General features: G+C 39.3%; 1 protein-coding gene across 6 annotated transcripts in view; it reads right to left on the bottom strand.

Annotated features, from left to right (window-relative positions):
- Positions 1-24,947, bottom strand: part of ATP7A (ATPase copper transporting alpha) — a 154,963-nt gene that overhangs the window by 4,897 nt on the left and 125,119 nt on the right. For all 6 annotated transcript variants that reach the window (XM_032251352.1, XM_032251349.1, XM_032251350.1 and 3 more), the window contains 8 exons: positions 17,547-17,741; positions 14,962-15,144; positions 12,731-12,947; positions 7,168-7,314; positions 5,427-5,569; positions 3,676-3,879; positions 3,033-3,150; positions 378-480 (listed from right to left, as the gene is read on the bottom strand). In XM_032251352.1, the coding sequence (XP_032107243.1) occupies positions 378-480; positions 3,033-3,150; positions 3,676-3,879; positions 5,427-5,569; positions 7,168-7,314; positions 12,731-12,947; positions 14,962-15,144; positions 17,547-17,741 (1,310 nt within the window). The remainder of the gene's footprint in view (positions 1-377; positions 481-3,032; positions 3,151-3,675; positions 3,880-5,426; positions 5,570-7,167; positions 7,315-12,730; positions 12,948-14,961; positions 15,145-17,546; positions 17,742-24,947) is intronic.

Below are 24,947 nucleotides of genomic sequence, written 5' to 3'. Positions count from 1 at the left end.
TTTGGGAGGCCGAGGCGGGTGGATCACGAGGTCAAGAGATCGAGACCATCCTGGTCAACATGGTGAAACCCCGTCTCTACTAAAAATACAAAAAATCAGCTGGGCATGGTGGTGCATGCCTGTAATCCCAGCTACTCAGGAGGCTGAGGCAGGAGAATTGCCTGAACCCAGGAGGCGGAGGTTGCGGTGAGCCGAGATCGCGCCATTGCACACTCCAGCCTGGGCAACAAGAGCGAAACTCCGTCTCAAAAAAAAAAAAAAAAAAAAAAAGAATGGTTTGGGCTTATCATTGATCAATGCAAGAATGAAGCCTACCAAGAATGACTGGATGATAAAAGGAATACAAAATACACATGTGAGCAAGCTATCATACTTACAGTTTTAGGAAGAGAGAAGAAAGTACTACAGAAACAGATGAAGCAGCCATTGCTGCAGATCCCATCCAGGGCTGCAAAACCAAACCAATGGGCATAAAAACTCCTAGGAAACAAGGATCGATTAGTTAGAGTAGATAATACTAAATAGATTATCAATGTGTTTCTAACATACATACAAATCATATCTTTGATATTTCTTTAGCATTTATCCTCTTGGTGATGGAGATTTTTGTTGTTACCATTTTTTCACTAATAGAGTGTTGCCATTAAAATTCTTGTACATGTCTCCCCGTGCCCATATTTCAGAGTTTCTCTAGGGTATATACCTAGGGGTGAAACTACTGGGTCATAACATGGGCACATCTTCAACTTAATGTGGATATTCTTCCGTTGTTCTCCAAAGTGGGTGTAGCAATTCCTAATCCCACCAATAACGTATAGAAGTTCATGTTCTACAATCTCATCCACACTTGGTTTTGACAGACATGTGAGTGTTTGCTCATATGATTAGGATGAAATAGAAATATATATATATATATATATATATATATTTTTTTTTTTTTTTTTTTTTTTGTTTTTGTCTTGCCCTGTCACGAGGCTGGAGTGCAGTGGCACAATCTCGGCTCACTGCAACCTCCACCTCCTGGGTTCAAGCGATTCTTCCGCCTCAGCCTCCCGAGTAGCTGGGACCACAGACGCATGCCACCACGCCCGGCTAATTTTTGTATTTTTAGTAGAGACGGGGTTCTACCATGTTGGCCAGGATGGTCTCAATCTCTTGACCTTGTGATCCACCCACCTTGGCCTCCCAAAGTGCTGGAATTACAGGCTGAGCCACCACGCCATGCCTAGAATTATATTTTTCTACCCTTTTTCTTTTTTAGACAGAGTCTCGTTCTGTCACCCAGGCTGGAGTGCAGTGGCACAATCTTGGCTCACTGTAACCTCCGCCTCCCGGGTTCAAGCAATTCTCCTGCCTCAGACTCCCGAGTAGCTGGGAATAAAGGCGCATGCCACCATGCCCAGCTAATTTTTTGTATTTTAGTAGAGATGGGGTTTCATCATGTTGCCCAGGCTAGTCTCAAACTCCTGAGTTCAGGCAATCTGCCTGCCTCAGCCTCCCAAAGTGCTGGGATTACAGGTGGGAGCCAGCGCACCTGACTTATTTTCCTACTTTCTCTATAGTGATCATGTATTACTTGTGTCATTCTTTTTTTTTTTTTTTTTTTTTTTTTTTTTGAGACAGGTCTCGCTCTGTCGCCCAGGCTGGAGTACAATGTAAAATGGTGTGATCTCAGCTTACTATAACCTCGCCTCCCGGGTTCAAGTGATTCTCCTGCCTCAGCCACCTGAGTAGCTGGGATTACAGGTCCACGCAACCATGCCTGGCTAACTTGTATAATTCTTCAAAAATCACTTGCTCCATGAATTAATCTTACTGAACTTATATTATTCTTTTGCTCTTTGTCCTCTCAGCATTTGTGTGTCGTTGCTGATAGACAGTTTTGTAATTGTTCTCATGTCATTTCATGTCTTTCCTTGGTTCTCAAACAGGAGAGAACAAGAAGAAAACGATAACTATTTCTCTTATGTCATTACTAACTCCTACCAGGTCCCTAAGTTTAGGAGATTCTCAGATGCTTATTAAATAACTCTAAATTCCTTTTTCTCAGTTATATTCCTTTGTTCACTCTCTCTCTCTCATCTTGTCTCTCAACCTAAAAAAAAAAAAACAGTTGACTATAACAGAATATTAAGTGAAGAGCAGAAAATTCTCTGTACGCTACAATCACAACTGTATAACAAGAAAAAAACTGATGCAGAGTTAAAAAAAAAAAAAAAAAGACTAGAAGAAAATAAACTTGTATAATTCTTTAAAAATCACTTGCTCCATGAATTAATCTTGCTAACAGTATTTGTGTTTGAGTAGTCAGATTAAAGGTAAATCTGTTTAGAAAAAAGAATTAATTAAGCAAACAAATACGTATCTCTGTTCAAATATGTGGAGAAATAGATGAAGCGATGTGGCAAAATACCATCAGTTGGTGAGTTTAGGTGAAAGGCATACAGATTTTCATTGTACCCTTTTTTCAATGTTTTTGTATGTTTGAAATTTTTCAAAATACAAAGTTGAAGGCTGGGAGTGGTGGCTTATGCCTGTAATCCCAACACTTTGGGAGGCCGAGGCGGGTGGATCACCTGAAGTTAGGAGTTCAAGACCTACCTAGCCAACATGGCGAAACCCCATCTCTAGCAAAAATACAAAAATTAGTCAGGCGTGGTGGTGGGCACCCATAGTCCCAGCTACTCAGGAGGCTGAGGCAGGAGAACTGCTTGAACCCAGGAAGCGGAGGTTGCAGTGAGCCGAGATTGCGCCACTGCACTCCAGCCTGGGTGACACAGCAAGACTCCATCTCAGAACAAACAAACAAAAAAGTTAGAGGGGAAAAAATCTGTCAGAATGCTTATATATTCTTAAGCTATGACAAACATTACTGAAAATTAAAATGATTGATTTTAACATTACCTCTTACCATGCCAGCAGGCTACAAACAAAAACTAAGCTCAAAACTAAGAAGAAGAAAACAGGCTTCCAATATGTTAGGTCTCTAATGATTTCAGTGGAAAAAGCGATACTAGTTAAGAGTCACATACCAGCAGCTATGGGAATTCCAACCAGATTATAAATTAGAGCAAAGACAAAATTTATCCGAATCCTCTTAACTGTCTTTCTTGATAAGTCGATACTTGCCACTACATCCAGAAGATCATTCTGAGAACAGAAATATTTGTGATATTAGTAAGAGACTCTAACTGAACCAGTAACTTTTACATTTGATACTGTGTATACTGAAGATTACATCTACCTTAGGATAATATGTGAATTAACTACAAATCTCAGATAATGCTTAAACTTGGACTCAGCCTCAGAAGGTGTTTTTTAGAAATTTTCCTCAGGGTTCTGAAAACACTGTTGGGTTATATGCTGGCACGAGGATTAAATCTACTTAAAATAATCTTAGCAACTATTTGTTGAAGATCATTTTATTCTAAATCCATTCTTAATCTTATTCTTCACTTTAGAAACTTATAATTCTCACTTGCTTATTAGCTGTGTTGCGAAAGTCAGGGGGTAATTAGCACAACTTGCCATACTCCCACTCCATATTCTCAAAATCTTAATGGCTGAGAGCATGAAATTTAAGACTGAATTGTTGTGCTCAATATACTTTATGGCACTATCATTGACCATGTAGGGCAGTCTCATACTCCTCAAAGGTCAGGTCACGGCACTTACCCTTATCAAAACCACATCAGCTGCTTCAATGGCTACATCTGTGCCTGTGCCAATGGCAATTCCCACATTAGCCATTGCCAGAGCCGGGGAGTCATTGATTCCATCTCCCACCATTGCTACCCGTTTCCCCTCCTCTTGAAGTTGCTTCACTTTAGCAACCTTGTGAGAAGGTAGAACTTCAGCAAATACCTTGGTAATGCCAACCTATGTGAGGAAAATAAACTCAATTCATTTCAAAAAAATAATAATCAGTACCTGAAACATAACTGAGCAATAACAAGCCATCAGTTTTCACCCACCAGATATCCACACTTTAAAAGACTGATAAAATCTAATGATAGCAAGAATGTGGAGAAATGAGCTCTCTTATATACTGGAGGCTGATGTGTAAACTGGGACTCTTTTTGGAGGGCATCAGGTAGCATCTATCAAAGTGTGAGCATCATTTGCTCTAGCAGTTCCATGTCTAGCTCTATTTTGGACAGACTTGCAAATGTACAGAAAGATACATGTCCAAAGATGTTCATTATTGCCTTGTTTGCAAAAACAAAATTTTCAAAACCATCCAAATGTCCATCTTTAGGGAAATGGTTAAATAAATTATAATACATCCATACCATAGAATTTCATGCAGCAGTACAGAAAGAATAAAATAAGTTTCTTTCCTTTTTTTTTTTTTTTTTCCGAGATGGAGTCTCACTCTGTCACCCAGGCTAGAATGCAATGGTGCAATCTCAGCTCACTGCAACCTCTGCCTCCTGGGTTCAAGCGGTTCTCCTGCCTCAGCCTCCTGAGTAGCTAGGATTACACGCACGCACCACCACGCTGGCTAATTTTTGTATTTTTGTAGAGATGGGTTTCACCATGTTGGCCAGGCTGGTCTCCAACTCCTGATCTCATGGGATCCGCCTGCCTTGGCCTCCCAAAGTGATGGGATTACAGGCATGAGCCACCATGCCCTGCCAAAATAACTTTCTATGTTCAGATATGGATGAAGCTCCAAAGTATATTGTTATGTAAAAAAAGCAAAGTACTAAACTATCTGTTCAAAATGATCTGATGTTGAAAAGACCAGAATTATACTGTATATGTACTCTGTATATGCACATATGTGCATATGAAAAAGTGGCAGTGTGGGGGTCAGTAGGACTGGACGGAGAGCATGGGGAAAAAAGGACAACATTTTTACTTTATATCCTTCTGTATTTTTTACACAAGAATGCATTAATACATTACTTCCATCATTTATTAGAAGAAGGGAGAAGGCATTCGAAAGTTAAAAAGATTGAAAAATTTTAGAGGTAAGGCAAATGTGGGAGTCAGGAGCAGAAAAATGGCATGTCAAAGTAGTGCATTAGAAAAATAGTTCCATCGGTGGTGTTTAGGATGGACTAGAGAGGGATGTGTGTGGAGCTATTTCCATGTTTCAGGCATGAGATCAGGAGAGCCTAGCTTAGGCTAGCAGCACTGGTAAAGAATATGAGCAACATTTCAAAGGACGCATCAACAGGAGCTGGTGTACAGTGTCACGCAAGAATCCCATAAACTAAGCAAATACCTTTTTACTTATAACAGTAACACACAAAGCCCAAAGTCCTTCCAGCAAAGCATTGTAAATTTTCTTGAAGGAACCAAATAGGACTACTCAGTGATAATGAAAATAGTAGGTAATGTAAATTTCTTAGCATTTGAAGGCAAGACATAAAATGTATATCAAGAATTAGAAGTTATCACATACCCCTATCAATTACCTGAGAAGCAATAGATCTAGCTGTTTTACTGTTGTCTCCAGTCATCAGAACTACTTCTAAGCCCATAGATTTCAGAATATGGACAGCCAGTTCTGCTTCAGGCTTCACTGTGTCTGCAATGGCTATCAAGCCACATAGCTCATCTAATATAGGAACAGCACAAAATAAGAGAACTTGGAATATGGTGAAAGCAGAATACCATTTTGACTTGAAATTTCAGAATGAAATGAATTTTGTTAAGTAAAGTTGTTCAGGGCATGGCTTAACTTAAAATATCTCTGAGCTCACACAGACTAATACTACAAACTCTATAACAAGCCTCCATATTTGGTTATGAAAATTTCAGAGTGATATAGGGGTTACTAATAGAGTCATGACAGGAAAATGGAAAGAGAGACCTTACTGGATATTAAAATATCCTTTTTGTTTCTTAGAAAGGTATTTGCCAATAGCCTCAAACACTTCATCTAATTTAAAGGTAAATGAAACTGAAGACATATTTTTTTTCTTTTTAAGGTAGGGGGGGGCAGTGAGAGACAAAATAGGCACTTTATAGTAGGAAAGATATTACCATAAATTTTATTATTTTATTCTATTTACAAAATAAAAGTAAAATGGTATTCTCTGCTTCTTCCAGACCTAAAAAGGCCATAGTAAAATACTGCCTTCATACTTAGCAAATATTGTAAATGTTGAGTGGAATTAATCTCACAACTAGAAATTTACCCTAAGAAATAATTTAACAAAAGAAAGCACATATAACCTCAAAGATGTTTCTTGTAGTGTCATTTACAATAGTGAAATATTAGAAACAACCTAAATTTCCAACAAGAAGGGAATGATTATAGTGTGTAAGTTTGAGAAATTATGCAGTATTATAGAAAAATTATAGAGCAACATTAGAAAGCATTAAGTAAAATAAAGCATGATAAAATAATATGTGTTGAAGTGTTTTTAATTATTATTCAACTTTATTGAGGTAAAATTTACCTATGATAAAATGTACCCAGTAAAAAATGGTCTATGTACTAATACTGTAATTCTGCAAACACACACACACACGCACACACTACAACAAAACCAGGAATGGAATGTACAAAATTAAAATGGACATTGTGGGCTAGGTGCAGTGGCTCACACCTGTGATCCCGGCACTTTGGGAGGCCGAGGTGGGTGGATCACATGAGGTCAGGAGTTCGAGACCAGCCTGGCTAACATGGTGAAACCCCGTTTCTACTAAAAATACAAAAAAATTAGCTGGATATGGTGGCGTGTGCCTGTAATCTCAGCTACTTGGGAGGCTGAGACAGGAGAATCACTTGAACCCAAAAGGCAGAGGTAGCAGTGAGCCGAGATTGTGCCATTGCACTCCAGCTTGGGCAACAAGAGCGAAACTCCGTCTCAAAAAAAAAAAAAAAACCAAAAACCAAAAAAAACCCTGATGGATGATGCGATTATGAATATTATTTTACTTTGCTATTATTTTACTGTTATTTTTAGGTTTTAAAAAATCCTTGATTAGCTTTAAAACACAGGCCAGGGAAGAAAGTAACATGGGCAGGCAAATGTGAGAGAATTTTAAATTAATCAATAATAATCATGTGTTGTTGGCATTTTCATTTTGCATTCAAGATGCTTTTGAATAACCCTCATAGTTCAGAGGTCTCTCAAAAATATATAAATTAATATGACAATAACAGATCATAACACTGAGTCATAGCATACTTATGGAAAACCTTACCATCAACTGCTACTAATACAGCAGTTCGACCTTTTCTCTCATGTTCAGTCATGAAGTCATCTACATAGTTATTAATGACCAGACCATTTCTAATCATCCACTCCCGGTTACCAATGAGGACTTTATACTGCTGAGTATTAAGAGCATCTGAAAGTAAGCATAGAAATAACATTTAGTGATTTCAATTAATCTTTATAAAAACCTATGAAGCAAGTTATTCCTATCTAACCTTGCACAGTCACTATATTGTATTTTTTGTAGAACATAGCCTGCAACAGTGATGTTCAAATTTTCTAAGAACATACTCTGTTCTTCCATGCCTCTGGGCTTCTGCATACATTGCTGTCTTCATCTGAAATGTTCTTATTCCTCCTCTCCAGATACCAAACTCTATCACATTCTTCAAGAGCCAGTTCAAATCTTAACTTTATTGGTGAGGCTTTTCCTTTAACCTTCCATAGAAATTCAATCAAATTAAAAAATACTTATTGTGCATCAGTAGCTGAATGTGGCTGGATGAAAATGTATAATCATGCTGACATCTCATTTTCTTTAAGTGGGCCCTTAGTGCTATCTGGAAACTTGACTATATTTTTCTAGTCCATTCATTCTCCATTTCTTCTAGATGGTTATTTCATACCTTCTCATCTCCCTTCAAATCTCCAACTTCTCCTGCCCCATCCTAATACCAGATGATGATTCTGCTTCCTACTTCAGAAAGAAAATAGAAGCAATCAGCAAAGAACTTCCATAGCTCTCATTGCCACATCCACTCAACTACCTGTGCCACTTCTGTCTGTGTATCTAGCTTCCCTGCTGTTATTATAAACTGATTCTGCTCCTAATTTAAGGCCAACCTTTCTACTTGTGTACTAGACCCCCTTCTTTCCCTATTCTAGAACATCTCTCCAACAATTCTCCCTGCCCCCTCCTGCACAACTTTTCTATCTCTGCTATACATTGTCCTAACTTTAGAAAAAAAAAAAAAAAAAAAAAAAAAAAAACTCTCTTGATCTCACACACCTCTCTAGATACCACATTTATCTGCTTCCATACATAGCAAAACTTCCCGAAAGTATCTCTATTGGCTGTCTCCAATTCATATCTTCCCATTATCTTATGAACCTACCCCAATAAGGCTTTTGACTCTAGTACTCCAATTAATTATTACACAGTCAGTGACCTTTACTTTAATAATCCTAATAGTTAATTCTCAGTCCTCATCTTACTTGTCCAATTAGCAGAATTTAACACAGCTCTTCATGCCCTCCTGCAAATATTTCCTTCATTTGGTTTCTAGGACACCACATTCTTAGCGGTTACCTCCTCATTGGCCATTTCTGACCTTCTTTGCCCATCCCCCTTTATCTCCCTAACTTCTTAATTTGTAGTGTTGCAGGATTCAGTACTTAACTCTTTCTTTCCCTTTATCTACTCTCGCACCTTGGGGTTCTTACCCAGTCTCATGGCTTTAAATACCATCTATACCACTGTCGTCCAAGAGAGCTTTCTGTGATATTGGAAATGTTCTATATCCGCTATATTTAATGCAATAGCCACTAACACACAGATGTGACTATTGAGTACTAAAATGGGGCTAGTATGACTGAAAGATAAATTTCAAATTAAATTTAAGTGAATTTAAATAGTCACATGTAATTAGTGGCTATTTTACCAGACACCACAGATCTATAAGCAGAGGACTCTCACATCTATCTCTCTGACCCATTTTGTTTCCTGGAACTCCAAACTTATGTAGCCAACTGCTTACTTGATATTTCCATTTATATGATATCTCCACTTGGGATATCTCTAATAGGTACTCAAACTTAACATGTACAAAACTGAACTCCTGATCTTTTTCCCAATACTGTCCCTCCTGTGGACTTCCCCCATCTTATTTAAATGATAACTCCATCCTTCTAACTGCTTAGTCTACAAACCTTGGCATAATTCTTGACTCCTGTTTCTCTGATATGCCATATATATACAACCCATGAGAAAAATCTGTGACTCTCCCTTCAAGACACATCTAGAATTCTACCACTTCTTACTACCTGTACTATACTGGTCCAAGCTACCATTACATTTCACCTCGATTATGACAACATTCACCAACTCATCTCCCTACTTCTGCCCTTGCCCCACATCACCACAGTGTATTTTTGCCAGAGCAGCCAGAGTAATACTTTAAAAAAAAAATTTTTTTTTGAGATAGAGTCTTGCTCTGTTGCCCGGGCTGGAGTGCAGTGGTGCGATCTTGGCTCACTGCAACCTTCGCCTTCTGGGTTCAAGCAATTCTCCTGCCTCAGCCTCACGAGTGGCTGGGATTATAAGTGCCTGCCACCATGCCTGACTAATTTTTGTATTTTGAGTAGAGATGGGGTTTCACCATGTTGGCCAGGCTGGCTTCGAACTCCTAACCTCAAGTGATCCACCTGCCTCAGCCTCCCAAAGTGCTGGGATTACAGGCGTGAGTCACCGCGCCTGACTTACTTTTAAAATATTAAGTCAGATTTTGTTCCCTCTCTACTCAAAACCATCAGATTGATTTTGTTCTTACATATCTAGTCCCAAACCACCTCTCTGACCTTGTCTGATACCCCTTGCCCACCCATTTACTCTGCGATTGCCACAATGTTCTCCTTCGCATTCCTCAAACAAGTCAAGCACACTCCTGACTCACGGCTTTGGTACTTACTATTTCTCCTGCCTGGAATATTCTTGCCACAGAAATCCACATAGCTTTTTCTCTCATCCGCTCAGGTCTTTTTTCAAACACTACCTTCTCAGTGAGGTCTACCCTGATCACCCTATGTGAAACAGAACCCACTAATCCTAGCACCCCTATACCCCTTGCCCCACTTAATTTTTCTCCATAGCACTATCTCCATTGGACATATATTTTCTTATTTGCTCATTCTCTTGCGTTCTTCCACCAAAAATGTAAGCTCCATGAAATAAGAACTTAGTTTATCTTTTTTACTGCTGATTCTTTAGTGCCTTGAACAGTGCATGACACATAGTAGGTGCTCAATAAAAGCTGTTAAATGAATTTCCTATTTGTCAGTGTGCTTGATACTAGAAGTTCATAGATAGATAATAAAGAAGTCACAGACTAGTAGAAACAGGCAGGTAAATAAACAATTATCACACACTATCCTAGTACAATAACAGAGATTAAGTACAGTTATGATTCAGGACGAAGAGCAAATACCTCTGTCAATATATGTCAGTCACTGAAGGTGTCACTGAAGAGAGATATAAGCTGGGTCTTGAAAGATAAGTTCACCAGGTAGATGCCATTTGTGAACAAGAGCATTAAATAGAGAAAACGGTAAATGAAATGATCTAATAAGCAGTAAATGACATGTTATAAGGAAGAACTGTAAATAGTTAGATTGGGATGGAACATGGAGTACGTATGCGGTAGTGAAAAAAGACAAGATGAGTGATGCAGGGAGGCAGGAGACATATCATGGGGAACAGATCTTAAAGTCCAGAGAGACTGGCCTTTGTCCAGTAGGAGACAGAGAACCACCATTAAAGCTGGGATCCTTAGCAGACACCTGTGGATGGGTTTCAGGATACATGTGAATCTCTTGAAACAAAAATTTTCTGAGGGGTGGGCCCATAGCTTTCATCATACTCCTCCAAAGGCCTATGGCTCAAAAACAGCTTATAAACCACTGTAATAAAAGGTGTTGGTTAGAAAATGATGTTTAGATTTGCCATGTTAGCAAAATCACTCAGGCACAAATTGGGAGGAAGGTGTTGGAACACTTAGGTGGGTAGATCATGTTTTGGGAGCAGATGGATATATCGGCATGGAGCCAAGGAAACAGGACGTGGCTAAAGATATGAATTTTGGAGTGGTAGTGGAGAGCTGTGGGTGGTAGAATAAGTGATGGGCACGAATAAGATTGTACAGAGAGAGTATGTATTATAAAATGAGAAAAAGACAAAGAACAAAACCCTGACAACATCCAACATTTGAGGGTAGGAGAAATGAGGAATCAAAGGACAATTAAAAGGAACAGCCAGGGGTGCGGTGGCTTACGCCTGTAATCCCAGCACTTTGAGAGGCTGAGGTAGGTGGATCACTTTAGGTCAAGAGTTCAAGACCAGCCTGGCTAACATGGTGAAACCCTGTCTCTACTAAAAATGCAAAAAATTAGCCAGGCGTGGTGGCACGCGCCTGTACTCCCAGCTTCTTGGGAGGCTGAGGCAGGAGAATTGCTTCAACCTAGGAGGTGGAGGTTGCAGTGAGCTGAGATTGCACTACTACACTCCAGCCTGGTGACAAAGCAAGACTCTCTCTCAGAAAAAAAAAAGGAACAGCCAGGGAGGTGAGAGAAGAATCTAGAGAAAACAGGGTCATGGAATCATCCTTTAGGAAAGAAGGAATGGTCAATATTGTCAAATATCTTAATGAGGTCTTGCAGGATGATGACTGAAAATTGACCACTGGAGAGAGCACTGAGGTCCATGGTCATCAGTTAACTTAGAAAGAATGGATTCAGTATTCAGTAGTATGGATGTGGGAGAAGTCAGACTGGAATGAACTGAGGCATGTCTGTGGAGTAAAATTCAACAAGCCTAGATTACCCTTTCTAGAACTTGGATATAAGAGAAAAAGACAGAATCTATATGAGAATATAGATGGGAAAAAACAAAATCTAGATGGCAATATAGTGATTTTGATGGAAGAAATGTTTACAGGTTTAGGAGAAAAAGCTAAAACAGAAAGAGATGAAAAATAAAGAAGCAAGGGGACATAACAGAAAGAGCGATGTCCCTGATGAATCAAGAGAGGGTGGGATCTTGATGAAGAGGTTCATTAGGCAAGATGAATCATTCCTTCCCTGAAAAAGGAAATGATTCTGGGCAAAAAAATGTAAGAACACACACCCAAGAACCATAATTTTGTTTTGTTTTTTGAGATGAAGTCTCGTTCTGTCACCCAAGCTGGAGTGCAGTGGTGCGATCTCAGCTCACTGCAACCTCCGCCTTCCAGGTTCAAGCGATTCTCCTGCCTCAGCCTCCTGCGTAGCTGGGAATGCAGGTGCGGACCACCACACCCAGCTAATTGTTGTATTTTTAGTAGAGATGGTGATGTTGGCCAGGCTGGTATCGAACTCCTGACTTCATGATACACCCACCTCAGTCTCCCAAAGTGCTGGAATTACAGGCGTGAGCCACTATGCCCAGCAGAACTACAATTTTCTATATAAAAAATAAGACAATTTACAGAGGTGACACAGGAGTCACAGGATCTTGTGAAAGATAGAAAACGGCTGGAGTAATTGTAGTGAGAAAAGAATGATCATGGATGATCAGCTAAAGCTAGACCTCATCACCCTATGGTGGTGTCAATGAGCACAGTTGGGAAACGTTCTCAACTAACTTGAATGAAATGATAAGAAGGCATAGGGTAACGCTGATTTGAGGGAATGAAATTATGATGCCAATTTTTGTTTCTTATAAAATAGTTCAGGGTTATAAAGTTAGCCATCTGTCTATAACTGCCCCAAACTTGGTACTACAAAGAAAATTAGCTTACTTGAGATCTGGGCATCAATAATCATGGAAGACGAAGTTGATGACTGTTCATTACTGGCATCAATTTGAACCAGGGATGCATTTTTAATATTATTGTCCTCTATCTTCCAGTTATCCTTATGTAGCAAGCCTTCAATATTTGTGACTTTACAGCTAATACCACAGCCTGGCACAACCTGGAAATCTATGCAGGTACCCAAGGTTTCAGTGTCCAGCTCCTAACAAACAGAAACAAAAGGATTTTCTCGGCTGTTCTGAGAATTCAAGGTCATTCATTAGCAAGATAAAAGATAACCCCTAGTTAATTCTAAATGTTTATAACAAAATTGTCATTTATTACGTACTTGACAGTGGATTTTGATAAGGACAAAGGAATAGAGCATCAAACATAACATTCAAAATTATAGAAGGGCCTCAAAATCTTTGTTTTGGCTGGGTGCAGTGGCTTACGCCTGTAATCCCAGCAGAGGCAGGCAGATTACCTGGTCAGGAGGTTTAAGACCAGCCTGGCCAACATGGTGAAACCCTGTCTCTATTAAAAGTACTAAAAAAAATTAGCCGGGTGTGGTGGTACATACCTGTAATCTCAGCTACTAGGGAGGCTGAGGCAGGAGAATTGCTTGAACCCAGGAGGTGGAGTTGCAGTGACCTGAAATCCTGCCACTGCACTCCAGCCTGGGTGACAGGGCAAGACTCTGTCTCAAAAAAAAAAAAAAAAAGATTACTTTTGTTTTAATCCCACTCTCTAAAATTTATAGAAAACACGGAAAGTTTATCAGTATTGTCTGCTCTTTCCAGTAGATAATTACAAATTAATTTTTAAATTCTATAGTCAAGTCAGGTTTTCCATTCAGTACAGGGCAAAGGGTAACAAAGAATAGGGCTTTTAGTTGCCAGAGGCTCTCCATCTGCTTTCTAGTCTATATCTTTAGTAAGCCGAAAAGTTCTGGGGCCCTCAGTGTTTCCTGGTTCTTTATAGCTTCATCGTCTCTGCTGTTTGATTTGGGTGTAAGGAAGCCAGGTCAGTAATAGGTAATAGGTAAAAGGGAAAGACCAAATAAATAAATGGCAACACCAATGGTAGAAACTGCCACATTTTAAGTGTAAAATTAATGTGAGATAACTCAGAAAGAATTCATGCAAATGAATAAGAAATAGACAAACAACTCTGTGGAAAAATAGGCCATGGATACAAACAGGTTAGAGGAAAAGAAATTCAAATGGCCAATAAATATATAAAAAGATGCTCAACCTTATTCATAATTAAGAAAATGCAAAGCAAACCATCAAGTAAATATTTTTTTCACCTATTACATTGAGAAAATAAAGTGTTGGTAAGAATGTGGGGAAATAAGCACTCATAACTTTTGGTGCAGGTATAAACTGGTATAACCATGGGCATTGGTAATATTCATCATATGGGTATTGGTAGCATTCATCAAAATTTAACTGCATGCATCCTTTGATTTAGCAATTGCCTTGATAGGCATTTAATGTAGAGTCAGACTTGCATAAACTGATAAGGATGTTGAGTGTATACTATAAAAACCAAAAAAAAAAAAAAATCACATTATAGAATACAATATAGTCATTAAAAATAATGAGGCAGATCAGCATTTCCTGATACGAAAATTCACTTACTAAAATAAAAAAGGAAGGTAACAAAGATTGATCATTGTGTGATCTTTCTGTATAAAGTTTAAAATATGATAAATACATCTATGTGGCTATATTTATTAAAAATGGTTAACAGATGTACACCTTGGTGACTATACTAAAATTATTGAATTGTATACTTTAAATAGGTAAACTTTATAGTATATGAATTATATCTCAATAAAGCTGTCATTTTCAAAGACTGTTACTAGGTTAACAGTTGTTAAACTTTGGAGAGAGGAATTATGGAAGGGGACAGGGAATGAGGTTTACACTTTTCATTATGTAATTCTCTGAACTATCTGAATTGTCATACCACAAATATGTATTACTTCTATTTTAATTTTTTATGTCAACAGGAGTTATCTGTGTGATAGGAATATAGTTAATTTGTTTTCATCTGCATATTTGTCTGTATGAAGAAATGAGATATATACAATTAAATGAGAAAATACAAGTCCTTTTAGCCTCATACCAACTACATATGTAAATCACAGTCAAACACCAGTCTGGATTTGATCTGGGGAATTCCCATGGGAGATGACTACATTAATAAACAAGAGGAAAAAAATGTACCTGTTTGCAGTATTTGGTTATCGCTGCTCCTAGAGGGTGTTCACTGTTACTTTCAGCAGTTCCCACAATGGCCAAGATTTTATGCTGTGATATCCTGTTACTTTCTGTTAGAACCTTTACTTGATTCACTACCGGGGTTCCATGAGTAATGGTTCCAGTCTTATCAAATACCACTACCTTTACCTGTAAGAAAATTAAGATACAATGATTTGATAATCCTCCACATCACCTTTACAGAAAGAAGAAAAAAGTCTGTTTTCAAAGATGACTATTTAGTTTCTTAGTAAACTGACCTTTGACTTAAAAAACTGATGGTCTTTGGGAAAATAAAAGAAGAAATATCTTAGTTATACTTAATAGCTCTCCTCTGCCAATGTTGAACTGTTTATTCATGCTAAATGACTATGAATATATGTTAAACAACTAGAGCTAATTTTTAAGGGCTGACTGTTAATAGGTAATTAAGAGATGCCTCTAGTGCCTCAAGGGAAAAAAAGAAAGGCTTCCAATACTAATGAATTATAGATCTGATAGGGAAATCTAAGCAGTAGGGAAATGATTTTAAGAATAAAGGTAAGTAATTAAGTTGAAATGAGCACCAGATAAGACCTTTTGGTCACTTAGGCTTTATTGGTTAGGTCTAGGTTAAAATCTGAGGCTGAGAAGACAGCTCAGTGAACCAATGTGGGAAAACTCAGCCCAGATAGAAAAAAGGAAGAGTCTAGAATTAGAGAACACAGTCACCTTATAGTAAACTCAAAATAGAAACTCTGAAAAATTAGTAGCCTAAAGAACCAAGATGAAAGCAATGACAACCAAATACAAAGTATGATTCTGGCCACATGCAGTAGCTCATACCTGTAATCTCAGCACTTTAGGAGGCCAAGGCGGGCAGATCACTTGAGGCCAGGAGTTTGAGACCAGCCTGGCCAACATGGTGAAACCCCATCTCTACTAAAAATACATAAATTAGCTGAGTGTGGTGTTGCAGACCTGTAATCCCAGCTACTTGGGAGGCTGAGGTGTGAGAATCACTTGAACCTGGGAGGTGAAGGTTTCAGTGAGCCAAGATCATACCACTGCACTCCAGCCTGGGTGACAGAGTGAGACTCTGTCTCAAAAATAAACAAAACTGCCGGGCATGGTAGCTCACGCCTATAATCCCAGCACTTTTGGAGGCTGAGGTAGGCAGATCACTTGAGGTCGGCAGATCAAGACTAACCTGGCCAACATGGTGAAACCCCGTGTCTACTAAAGATACAAAAAATTAGCTGGGCGTGGTGGTGCATGCCTGTAATCCCAGCTGCTAGGGAGGCTGAGGCAGGCGAATAAAAAAATATACATATCAAAAAGAAAAATAAACAAACCAACAAAGTATGATTCTGGACAAGACAAAAAAAACAGATATAAAGCACATTATTAGGACAACTGAGGAAACTGGAACATGGGCTACAGATAACAGCATTATATCAATATTAATTTATTGATTTTGATAGATATACTATGGTTACATAAGAGAATGTCCTTATTCTTAGGAAAAGAGCCCCAAGAACTGCGGTAAAGGGCATATAGGAGTTCTTCATACTAGTCTTGCAACTTTCTTTTCCTTTTTTTTTTTTTGAGACAAAGTCTTGGTCTGTCACCCAGGCTGGAGTGCAGTGGCGCAATCTTGGCTAACTGCAACCTCCGCCTCCCAGGTTCAAGTGATTCTCCTCCTGAGTAGCTGGAATTACAAGCACACCACCACGCCCAGCTAATTTTTATATTTTTAGTAGGGACGGGGTTTCACCACTTTGATCAGCCTGGTCTCGAACTCCTGACCTCATGATCTGCCCGCCTCAGCCTCCCAAAGTGCTAGAATTACAGGTGTGAGCCACCATGCCTGGCTAGTCTTGCAACTTTTAAGTTTGAAATTGTATCAAAATCTAAAATGTCTATAAAACTACTAGTCTGTATTCTTTGGCTAGGCTCCAGATTTGTTCTAAACTATGTTTTATGTTTACTACAAACCTCTGTATATAGCTTACATCCTCACAATAAGAATATACTAGTAGAAACATGGTTTTAGCTCGAGTTAAGTAGCCTTGAGTCTATTATGGAAATCCTAATATGAGATCAGAGATAGAATTATATTCCTAAAGTCATAGCTGCAAACCGTTGGCTGGTGGCAGCAAAGGCAAAGAAACTGCACTGTAATTGAAGGTCCCAGTGAAGAAAACAAACATCAAGTCACACACAAATAGATTAGAAGGCTGCTAACGTTTGGCAAATTTTCCTGGGCAAATACCTGTTCTGTCTTTCTGCCATAAATACTAGTCTGGTCTGAGCTAGGATAGGAGTCCAGGTTTTCCACATTAGGGTGTGCTCTAATAGAATAGGCCTAGAGTAGTTTTAGGGATCTTAGGTAACTAAGGCCAATCTGGAGCAGAACCAAAATAACACATTTCCTACCTCAAATTCCTAGATAGTCCTAGAAGCAGCTCAGCACATGGACCACGCAGAAATTATTTAGGAGTATGTGTTTCTCAACAGGAGTAGTATTGATAGTTTGGTGGGACAAGTTCTAGTTTTGGGAACTGACTTACCTTATGAGCCATCTCCAAAGGCTCTCCGCCTTTTATTAGTATGCCATTTTGAGCACCTACTCCTGTACCCACCATCACAGCAGTTGGAGTGGCCAGTCCCAGTGAACAGGGACATGCAATACACAGAACTGTAATAGAGGCTTGGAAAGCAAATCGTAGTATCGTTTCTGTTCGGGAGATACTTCTATTGTAGCCCTTTAGAAGAAAGGCATAAATTTTGGTTATTGATTTAGAGCTGTACAAAACCAAAGAAACAAAACTTAACACTATTTAAATAAAACCACAATTTCAAAAGTGACATATCATACCTAGCTACCTACATATATTTTTTAGTTACAGGTAAGAAAACACTTTCTTTTATAAATATAAGAAACTGAGACATACTGAGATTCTAGAATTACAAACTATGGACCGAATATAAAGGCTCCATATTGAAAATAAATGTTTTTATTAGAAATCTTCAGAAATAGCTGTAAATGTGAGACATAATTTTCAAAAATTTGATCCTGAATAAACAGAATTCTTAATCTCTGTATAGTAAAACCATAAATCTGCCTTTCATGCCATTCTTGAAAGATAATGAAAAACAATTACGTGACATGCAAAGTGACCTTAGTCATATTTCAACAAAATCCTTTTGAATGCAACAATGCCAACCAAGTGTATCTGCTAATTAAGCTCTTCATGACGTTCAGTGTTTGCTCATGTGGGAAAAATATAATTGGTAGTTTTAGAAGAAATCTAAGACATCCTGAACTCATGAGGAAAATTCCTGAAGGAAACACATTCCAAACTACTTGCCGGATGGTACAATGGCTCACATCTGTAATCCCAGTGCTTCGGGAGGCTAAGGCAGGAGGATCGTTTGAAGCCAGGAGTTTGAGACCAGCCTGGGCAACATAGTAAGACCTCATCTCTACAAAAATTTTTTTAAAAAATTAGCCAGGCATGGCCAGGCACAGTGGCTCACACCTGTAATGCCAGCATTTTGGGAGGCCAAGGCAGGTAGGTCACCTGGGATAAGGAGTCCGAGACCCACCTGGCCAACATATTAGAGACAGGATCTCTACTAAAAATACAAAAATTAGCTGGACGTGGTGGCACATGCCTGTAATCCCAGCTACTTGGGAGGCTGAGGCAAGAGAACTGCTTGAACCTGGAAGGCAGAGATTGCAGTGAGCCGAGATCCACTATTGTATTCTAGCCTGAGAGATAAGAGGGAAACTCTGTCTCAAAAAAAAAAAAAATTAGCCAGGCATGCTGGTGCATGCCTGTAGTCCCCGCTACTTGGGAGGATGAGGTAAGAGAATCGCTTAAGCCCAGAAGTTTGAGGCTGCAGTGAGCCATGACTGTACCACTGCATTCCAGCCTGGGCAACAGAGCGAGACCCTGTCTCAAAAAAAAAAAAAAAAAAAAACTTCCCAACAATCCTTTTGTTCAATGTGTACTAAACAGACATGAATCATTTAAAGAAACTTTTTAATATTACAGTAATGGGCTGGACATGGTGGCTCTGTCTGTAATCCCAGAACTTTGAGAGGCCAAGGCTGGCAAATCACCTGAGCCCAAGAGTTTGAGACCAGCCTGGGCAACAACATAGTGAGACCTTATCTCTATAAAAAATAGAAAATTTAGACAGGCATGGTAGTGTGCACCTGTAGTCCCAGCTACTTGGGAGGCTGAGGTGGAAGGATTACTTGAGCTCAGGAGGTTGAGGTTGCAGTGAGCCTTGTTCGTACCACTGCACTCCAGCCTGGGAAACAGAGCAAGACCCTGTCTCAAAAAAAATTACAGTAATGACCATAACATGAACCAGATATGTATTTGTTATGATTCTGCTTGTTCAACTGAAGGAACAAACAGCATGATGAAACAGTATACAGCATGGCATTTTTTAAAAATAGAGAAACACAACAAAGTAACACTATTTATTTTGATTCAGCATCTCACTCTGTCACCCATGATGGAATGCAGCACAGGGGACCAGCAGATCCTCAGGGAGCTGCAGGATCCCTAGAGATCTAACCCCTGATGTGGGCCACCCTTAAGGGAAGTGCAGCCTGCCAAAGCTCCCCTTGGGATAAAGGAAATGTGGGCATGGTGCCAATCACTGAAAGTGGCAGTACCATCGCCCAGGAATAGACATGGAGGGGAGATAATCTCCTGCCACAACCTTCCCCCACACCCACAGTGCTGCGGATGGAGCAGTGGTATTTCCCACCAGGGCCAGCTAGTGCACACTTGGACAAAGCATATTTCTTTACATGGTGGCTCCACCCCAATATTGCAAGTGAGCCACATGCTGCTTGGGCTTTTTCAAAGGGAAGGCTCAACTCCCTCTCTCAACAAAGCGGCACTTTCCCACGAAAGAGAAATAGACAAATCATGGAGTTGCCTGCTTTAGTCTGGAGGAAAAGACTCTCCTGTAAACCCATTTTAGTGGTAGCTATCCGAGGGGCATACTCATGGGAACCAAAGAACAAAGTCCTTATGAAATGAAGGTCAGGAGCCCTACAAGAAGGGCACAAAAGGGAAGCTGATCATGTTCTTGCCAGCACAGGATCAGGAGTGGGAGTGCACCCTAATGTAATCTCTTCCCACCACCCCTGCATCAGGGCAGGTGCTTCCACCTAACAACCTACATGCTGGTTCTTACTCTTGAGCGCCATCTACTGGTATGCAGCCTGAACTGCATCATAAAATTTAAAATCTGTTAACAGAAGGGCTTAGTTCTAGCCCATAAAATAAGTCCACAGGGACTTCTGCACCCTAAACTCTACAGGAGAGTGTCAGCTTTAATGGCTAATAACTCACTACAAAAAGCAGCATCGGAGAAAGCTACGGTGTAGAAGCTATCCACAACCAAGGAATCCGTATATCACGTTGGCCCCCTGAAAGCATCAAGAAACAAAGTTAAATGATCATACACAACATGCACCACCATAAAGCACTCAATGGGAAAAAAAAGAAGAAGAGAAAAAGACTCATGGAAATGATAGCAAATTAAAAAACAGGAAGCAAAAGTTCCCTCAGATGAGAAAGAATCAGTGCAAGAACTCCAGCAGTACAAAAAGTGTTTTCACACCTCCAAAGGATTCTAATAGCTCTCTAGCAACAGATCCTAAGACAACTGAAATAAGTAATTTAAATATGATTGCAAGGAAACCTCAATGAGATCCAAATGAAAATTGAAATCCAATATAAAGAAACCAGAAAAACGATTCAGGATATGCAGGAGGAAGCAGCCATATTAAGAAAAAACCAAATGGAACTGCTGGAACTGAAAAATTCACTAAAGAAATTTCAAATTCAGAGAACTCCTGCAAGACACTATACAAGACGACCATATCCAAGGGACACAGGTATAGAATATCCAAAGTCAATGCACAAGAAAAAATCTTAAAGGCAGCTAGCTAGACAAAAGGGCCAAATTACCTAGAGAGCAATACCCATCAGGCTAACAGAAGACTTCTCAGTGGAAATGTTACAAGCTGGAAGTGATTGGGGGCCTATTTTTACTTTCCCTAAAAACAAAAACAAAACAAAACAAAAAAACTGGAACAGGAATTTCATATCCTGCCAAATTAAGCTTCATACATGAAGTAGAAATAAAGTCTTTCCCAGACAAGCAAACAGTAAGGAAATTCATCACCACCATACCAGAACTACAATAAATGTTCAGAGGAGTTCTGAACATGGAAACAAAAGAATGATACTTGCTACTACAAAAACACATATAAATACAAAGCTCACAAACCGTATAAAGCAATTACACAATTGAGACTACAGAGAAACTAATGAACACCCCCATGAGGAGTAAACCTAATATATCAATATTAAACTTGAATGTAAATGGCCTTAATACTCCACTTAAAAGACACAGAATGGCAAATTGGAAAAAAAAACAAGACCCGGCCAGGCGAGGTGGCTCACAGCTGTAATCCCAGCACTTTGGGAGGCTGAGGCCAGCAGATCATGAGGTCAGGAGTTCGAGACCAGCCTGAGCAACATGGTGAAACCCCGTCCCTACTAAAAATACAAAAATTAGCTGGGCGTGGTGGCATGCGCCTGTAATCCCTGCTACTCAGGAGGCTGAGGCAGGAGAATTACTTGAACCTAGGAGGCAGAGGTTGCAGTGAGCTGAAATTGCACCACTGCACTCCAGCCTCAGTGACAGAGCAAGACTCTACCTCAAAAAAAAAAAAAAAAAATATATATATATATATATGCACCCAACATTGGACCATCCAGATTTATAAAACAAATACTGCTAGACCTACAAAAAGAGGTAGGCTGCCATAAAATAATAGTGGAGGACTTCAATACCCCAGTGACAGCACTAGAGAGATCATCAAGGATGAAAATTAGCAAAGAAACTCTGCACTTAAATGGGACTCTCAACCAAACGAACCTAATAGATATCTACAGAATACTCGACTCAATAACCAAAGAATATACATTCTTTTCATATGAACATGGAACATTCTCTAATATTGACCATGGGCTTGGTCATAAACAAAGTCTCAATAAATTCAAAAACAACTAGATCAGATCAAAGATCTTCCTAGACCACAGTGGAATAAAATTAGAAATTAATACCAAGAGGAACTCTAAAAACCACACAAGTACAGGGAGACTAAACAACCAACTCCTGAATAACTTTTGGGTAAATAATGAAAGCATTTCAGTCGGGCGCAATGGCTCATACCTGTAATTCCAGGACTTCGGGAGGCTGAGATGGGTGGATCACGAGCTCAGGAGTTCGAGACCAGCCTGGCCAATGTGGTGAAACCCCATCTCTACTAAAAAATACAAAAATTAGCTGGGTGTGGTGGCGCATGCCTGTAGTCCCAGCTACTCAGGAGGCTGAGGCAGGAGAAATGCTGTAGCCCGGGAGGCGGAGGTTGCAGTGAGCCAAGATGGAGCCACTGCACTCCAGCCTGGGTGACAGAGCGAGACTCTATCTCAAAATGAATGAATGAATGAATGAATGAATGAATGAATGAATAAAAAATGCAAAAATCAACCAGGCATGGTGGCGCACGCGTATAATCCCAGCTACTCAGGAGGCGGAAGTTGCAGTGAGCTGAGATTGCCCATTGAACTCCAGCCTAGGAAACAAGAATGAAACTCCATCTCAAAGAAAAAAAAAATTATCTCTGTTCCTGATGACAAAATCCTATACCTAGAAAACCATAAAGATTTCTCCAAAAGACTCCTAGACCTGATAAACTACTTCTGTAAAGTTTCAGGATACAAAGTCAACACACAAAAATCAGTGGTATATCTATACACCAACAATGTCCAACCTGAGAACCAAATCAAGAACTCAATGCCGTTTATAATAGTCACACACAAAACATATCTAGGAATACATTTAACCAAGGAGGTGAAAGATCTCTACAAACAGAACTATAAAACACTGATGAAAGAAACTGAAGAGGACACAAACAAATGGAAAAACATCCCATGCCCATGGATTGGAAGCATTAATATTATTAAAACTACCATACTGTCCAAAGCAATCTATAGATTCAATACAATTCCTATAAAACTACTAATATCCTTTGTCACAGAATTTAAAAAGCAATCCTAAAATTTGTTAGGAAAAAGAACCTAAATAGCCAAATCAATCCTAAGCAAAAAGAATAAAACTAGAGGCATCACATTACCTGACTTCAAATTATACTAACAGGCCACAGTAATCAAAACAGCAGGGTATTGATACAAAAATAGACATGTAGATCAACTGAACAAAATAGAGAACCCAGAAATAAAGCCACATACCTACAACCAACTGATCTTCAACGAAGTTGACAAAAACAATAGGGAAAGGACACCCTATTCAATAAATGGTTCTGGAAAAACTGGCTAGCCATATGCAGAAGAATGAAAGTGGATTCCTATCTCTCACCATATATAAAATTTAACTCAGGATGCATTGAAGACTTATATGTAAAATCTCAAACTATAAAAACCTCAAGAAAACCTGGGAAAAACTCTTCTGGACATTGGCCTAGGGAAAGAATTTATATCTAAGACCTCAAAAGCAATTGCAACAAAACCAAAAATTAATAAAGGAGATTTAATTAAACTAAAGAGCTTCTGCACAGCAAAAGAAACAGAATAAACAATAGAATAAACACAGAACATACAGAATGGGAGAAAATATTTGCAAAGTATGCATCCAACAAAGGACTAATATCTAGAATCTATGAGAAACTTAAGCAAAATAAATAAATATAAAATAAACCCTATTTAAAAGTGGGCAAAGGGCATAAGTAGACATTTCTCAAAAGAAGACATACAAGTAGTCAAAAAACACATGAAAAAATACTCAACATCACTAATCATCGGGGAAATGCAAATTAAAACCACAATGAAATGCCCCTTCACACCAGTCAGAATGGCTATAATTAAAAAGTCAAAAAATAACAGATGTTGACAACGATGCAGAGAAAAGGGAACACTTATATACTGTTGGTGGGGATGTAAATTAGTTCAACCTCTATGGAAAACAAACTGGAGATTTCTCAAAGAACTTAAAATGGAACTAACATTCAACCCAGTAATCCCACTACTAGATATCTACCCAAAGGATTTTCCTTTATTTAAACTGTTTTATCAAAAAGACACCTGCACATGTATGTTTATCACAGCACTCTTCACAATAGAAAATACATAGAATCGCCGGGCGCGGTGGCTCAAGCCTGTAATCCCAGCACTTTGGGAGGCCGAGGCGGGTGGATCACGAGGTCAAGAGATCGAGACCATCCTGGTCAACATGGTGAAACCCCGTCTCTACTAAAACTACAAAACATTAGCTGGGCGTGGTGGTGCATGCCTGTAATCCCAGCTACTCAGGAGGCTGAGGCAGGAGAATTGCCTGAACCCAGGAGGCGGAGGCTGCGGTGAGCCGAGATCGCGCCATTGCACTCCAGCCTGGGTAAAAAAAGCGAAACTCCGTCTCCCCAGAAAAAAAAAAAAAAAAAAAAAAAAAAAAAAAAAGAAAATACATAGAATCACCCAAGTGCCCATTAATGGTGGACTGGATAAAGGAAATGTGGTACATATACACCATGGAATACTATGCAGCCATAAAAAGAATGAAATCACATCCTTTGTGCAGCATGGGTGAAGCTGGAGGCCATTATCCTAAGTGAATTAATGTAGAAACAGAAAATCTACATGTTCTCACTTATGAGCGGGAGCTAAACAATGGCTACATATGGACGTAAAAATGGAATCAATATGCAGTGGGGCCTCCAAAAGGTGAGAGGAAGGGAGGGAAGCAAGGGATGAAAAAGTACTTGCTGAGTACTATGTTCGCTACTTGGGTGATGGGATCACCATAAGCCTAAACCCCAGCATCACTCAATATACCCATGTAATAAACCTGCA

This window comes from Sapajus apella, unplaced genomic scaffold (genome assembly GCF_009761245.1).
Source record: "Sapajus apella isolate SASKATOON/1434 unplaced genomic scaffold, GSC_monkey_1.0 scaffold75, whole genome shotgun sequence".
Classification (NCBI taxonomy): domain Eukaryota; kingdom Metazoa; phylum Chordata; class Mammalia; order Primates; family Cebidae; genus Sapajus; species Sapajus apella.
This window is presented reverse-complemented; position numbering and strand designations above follow the sequence as displayed.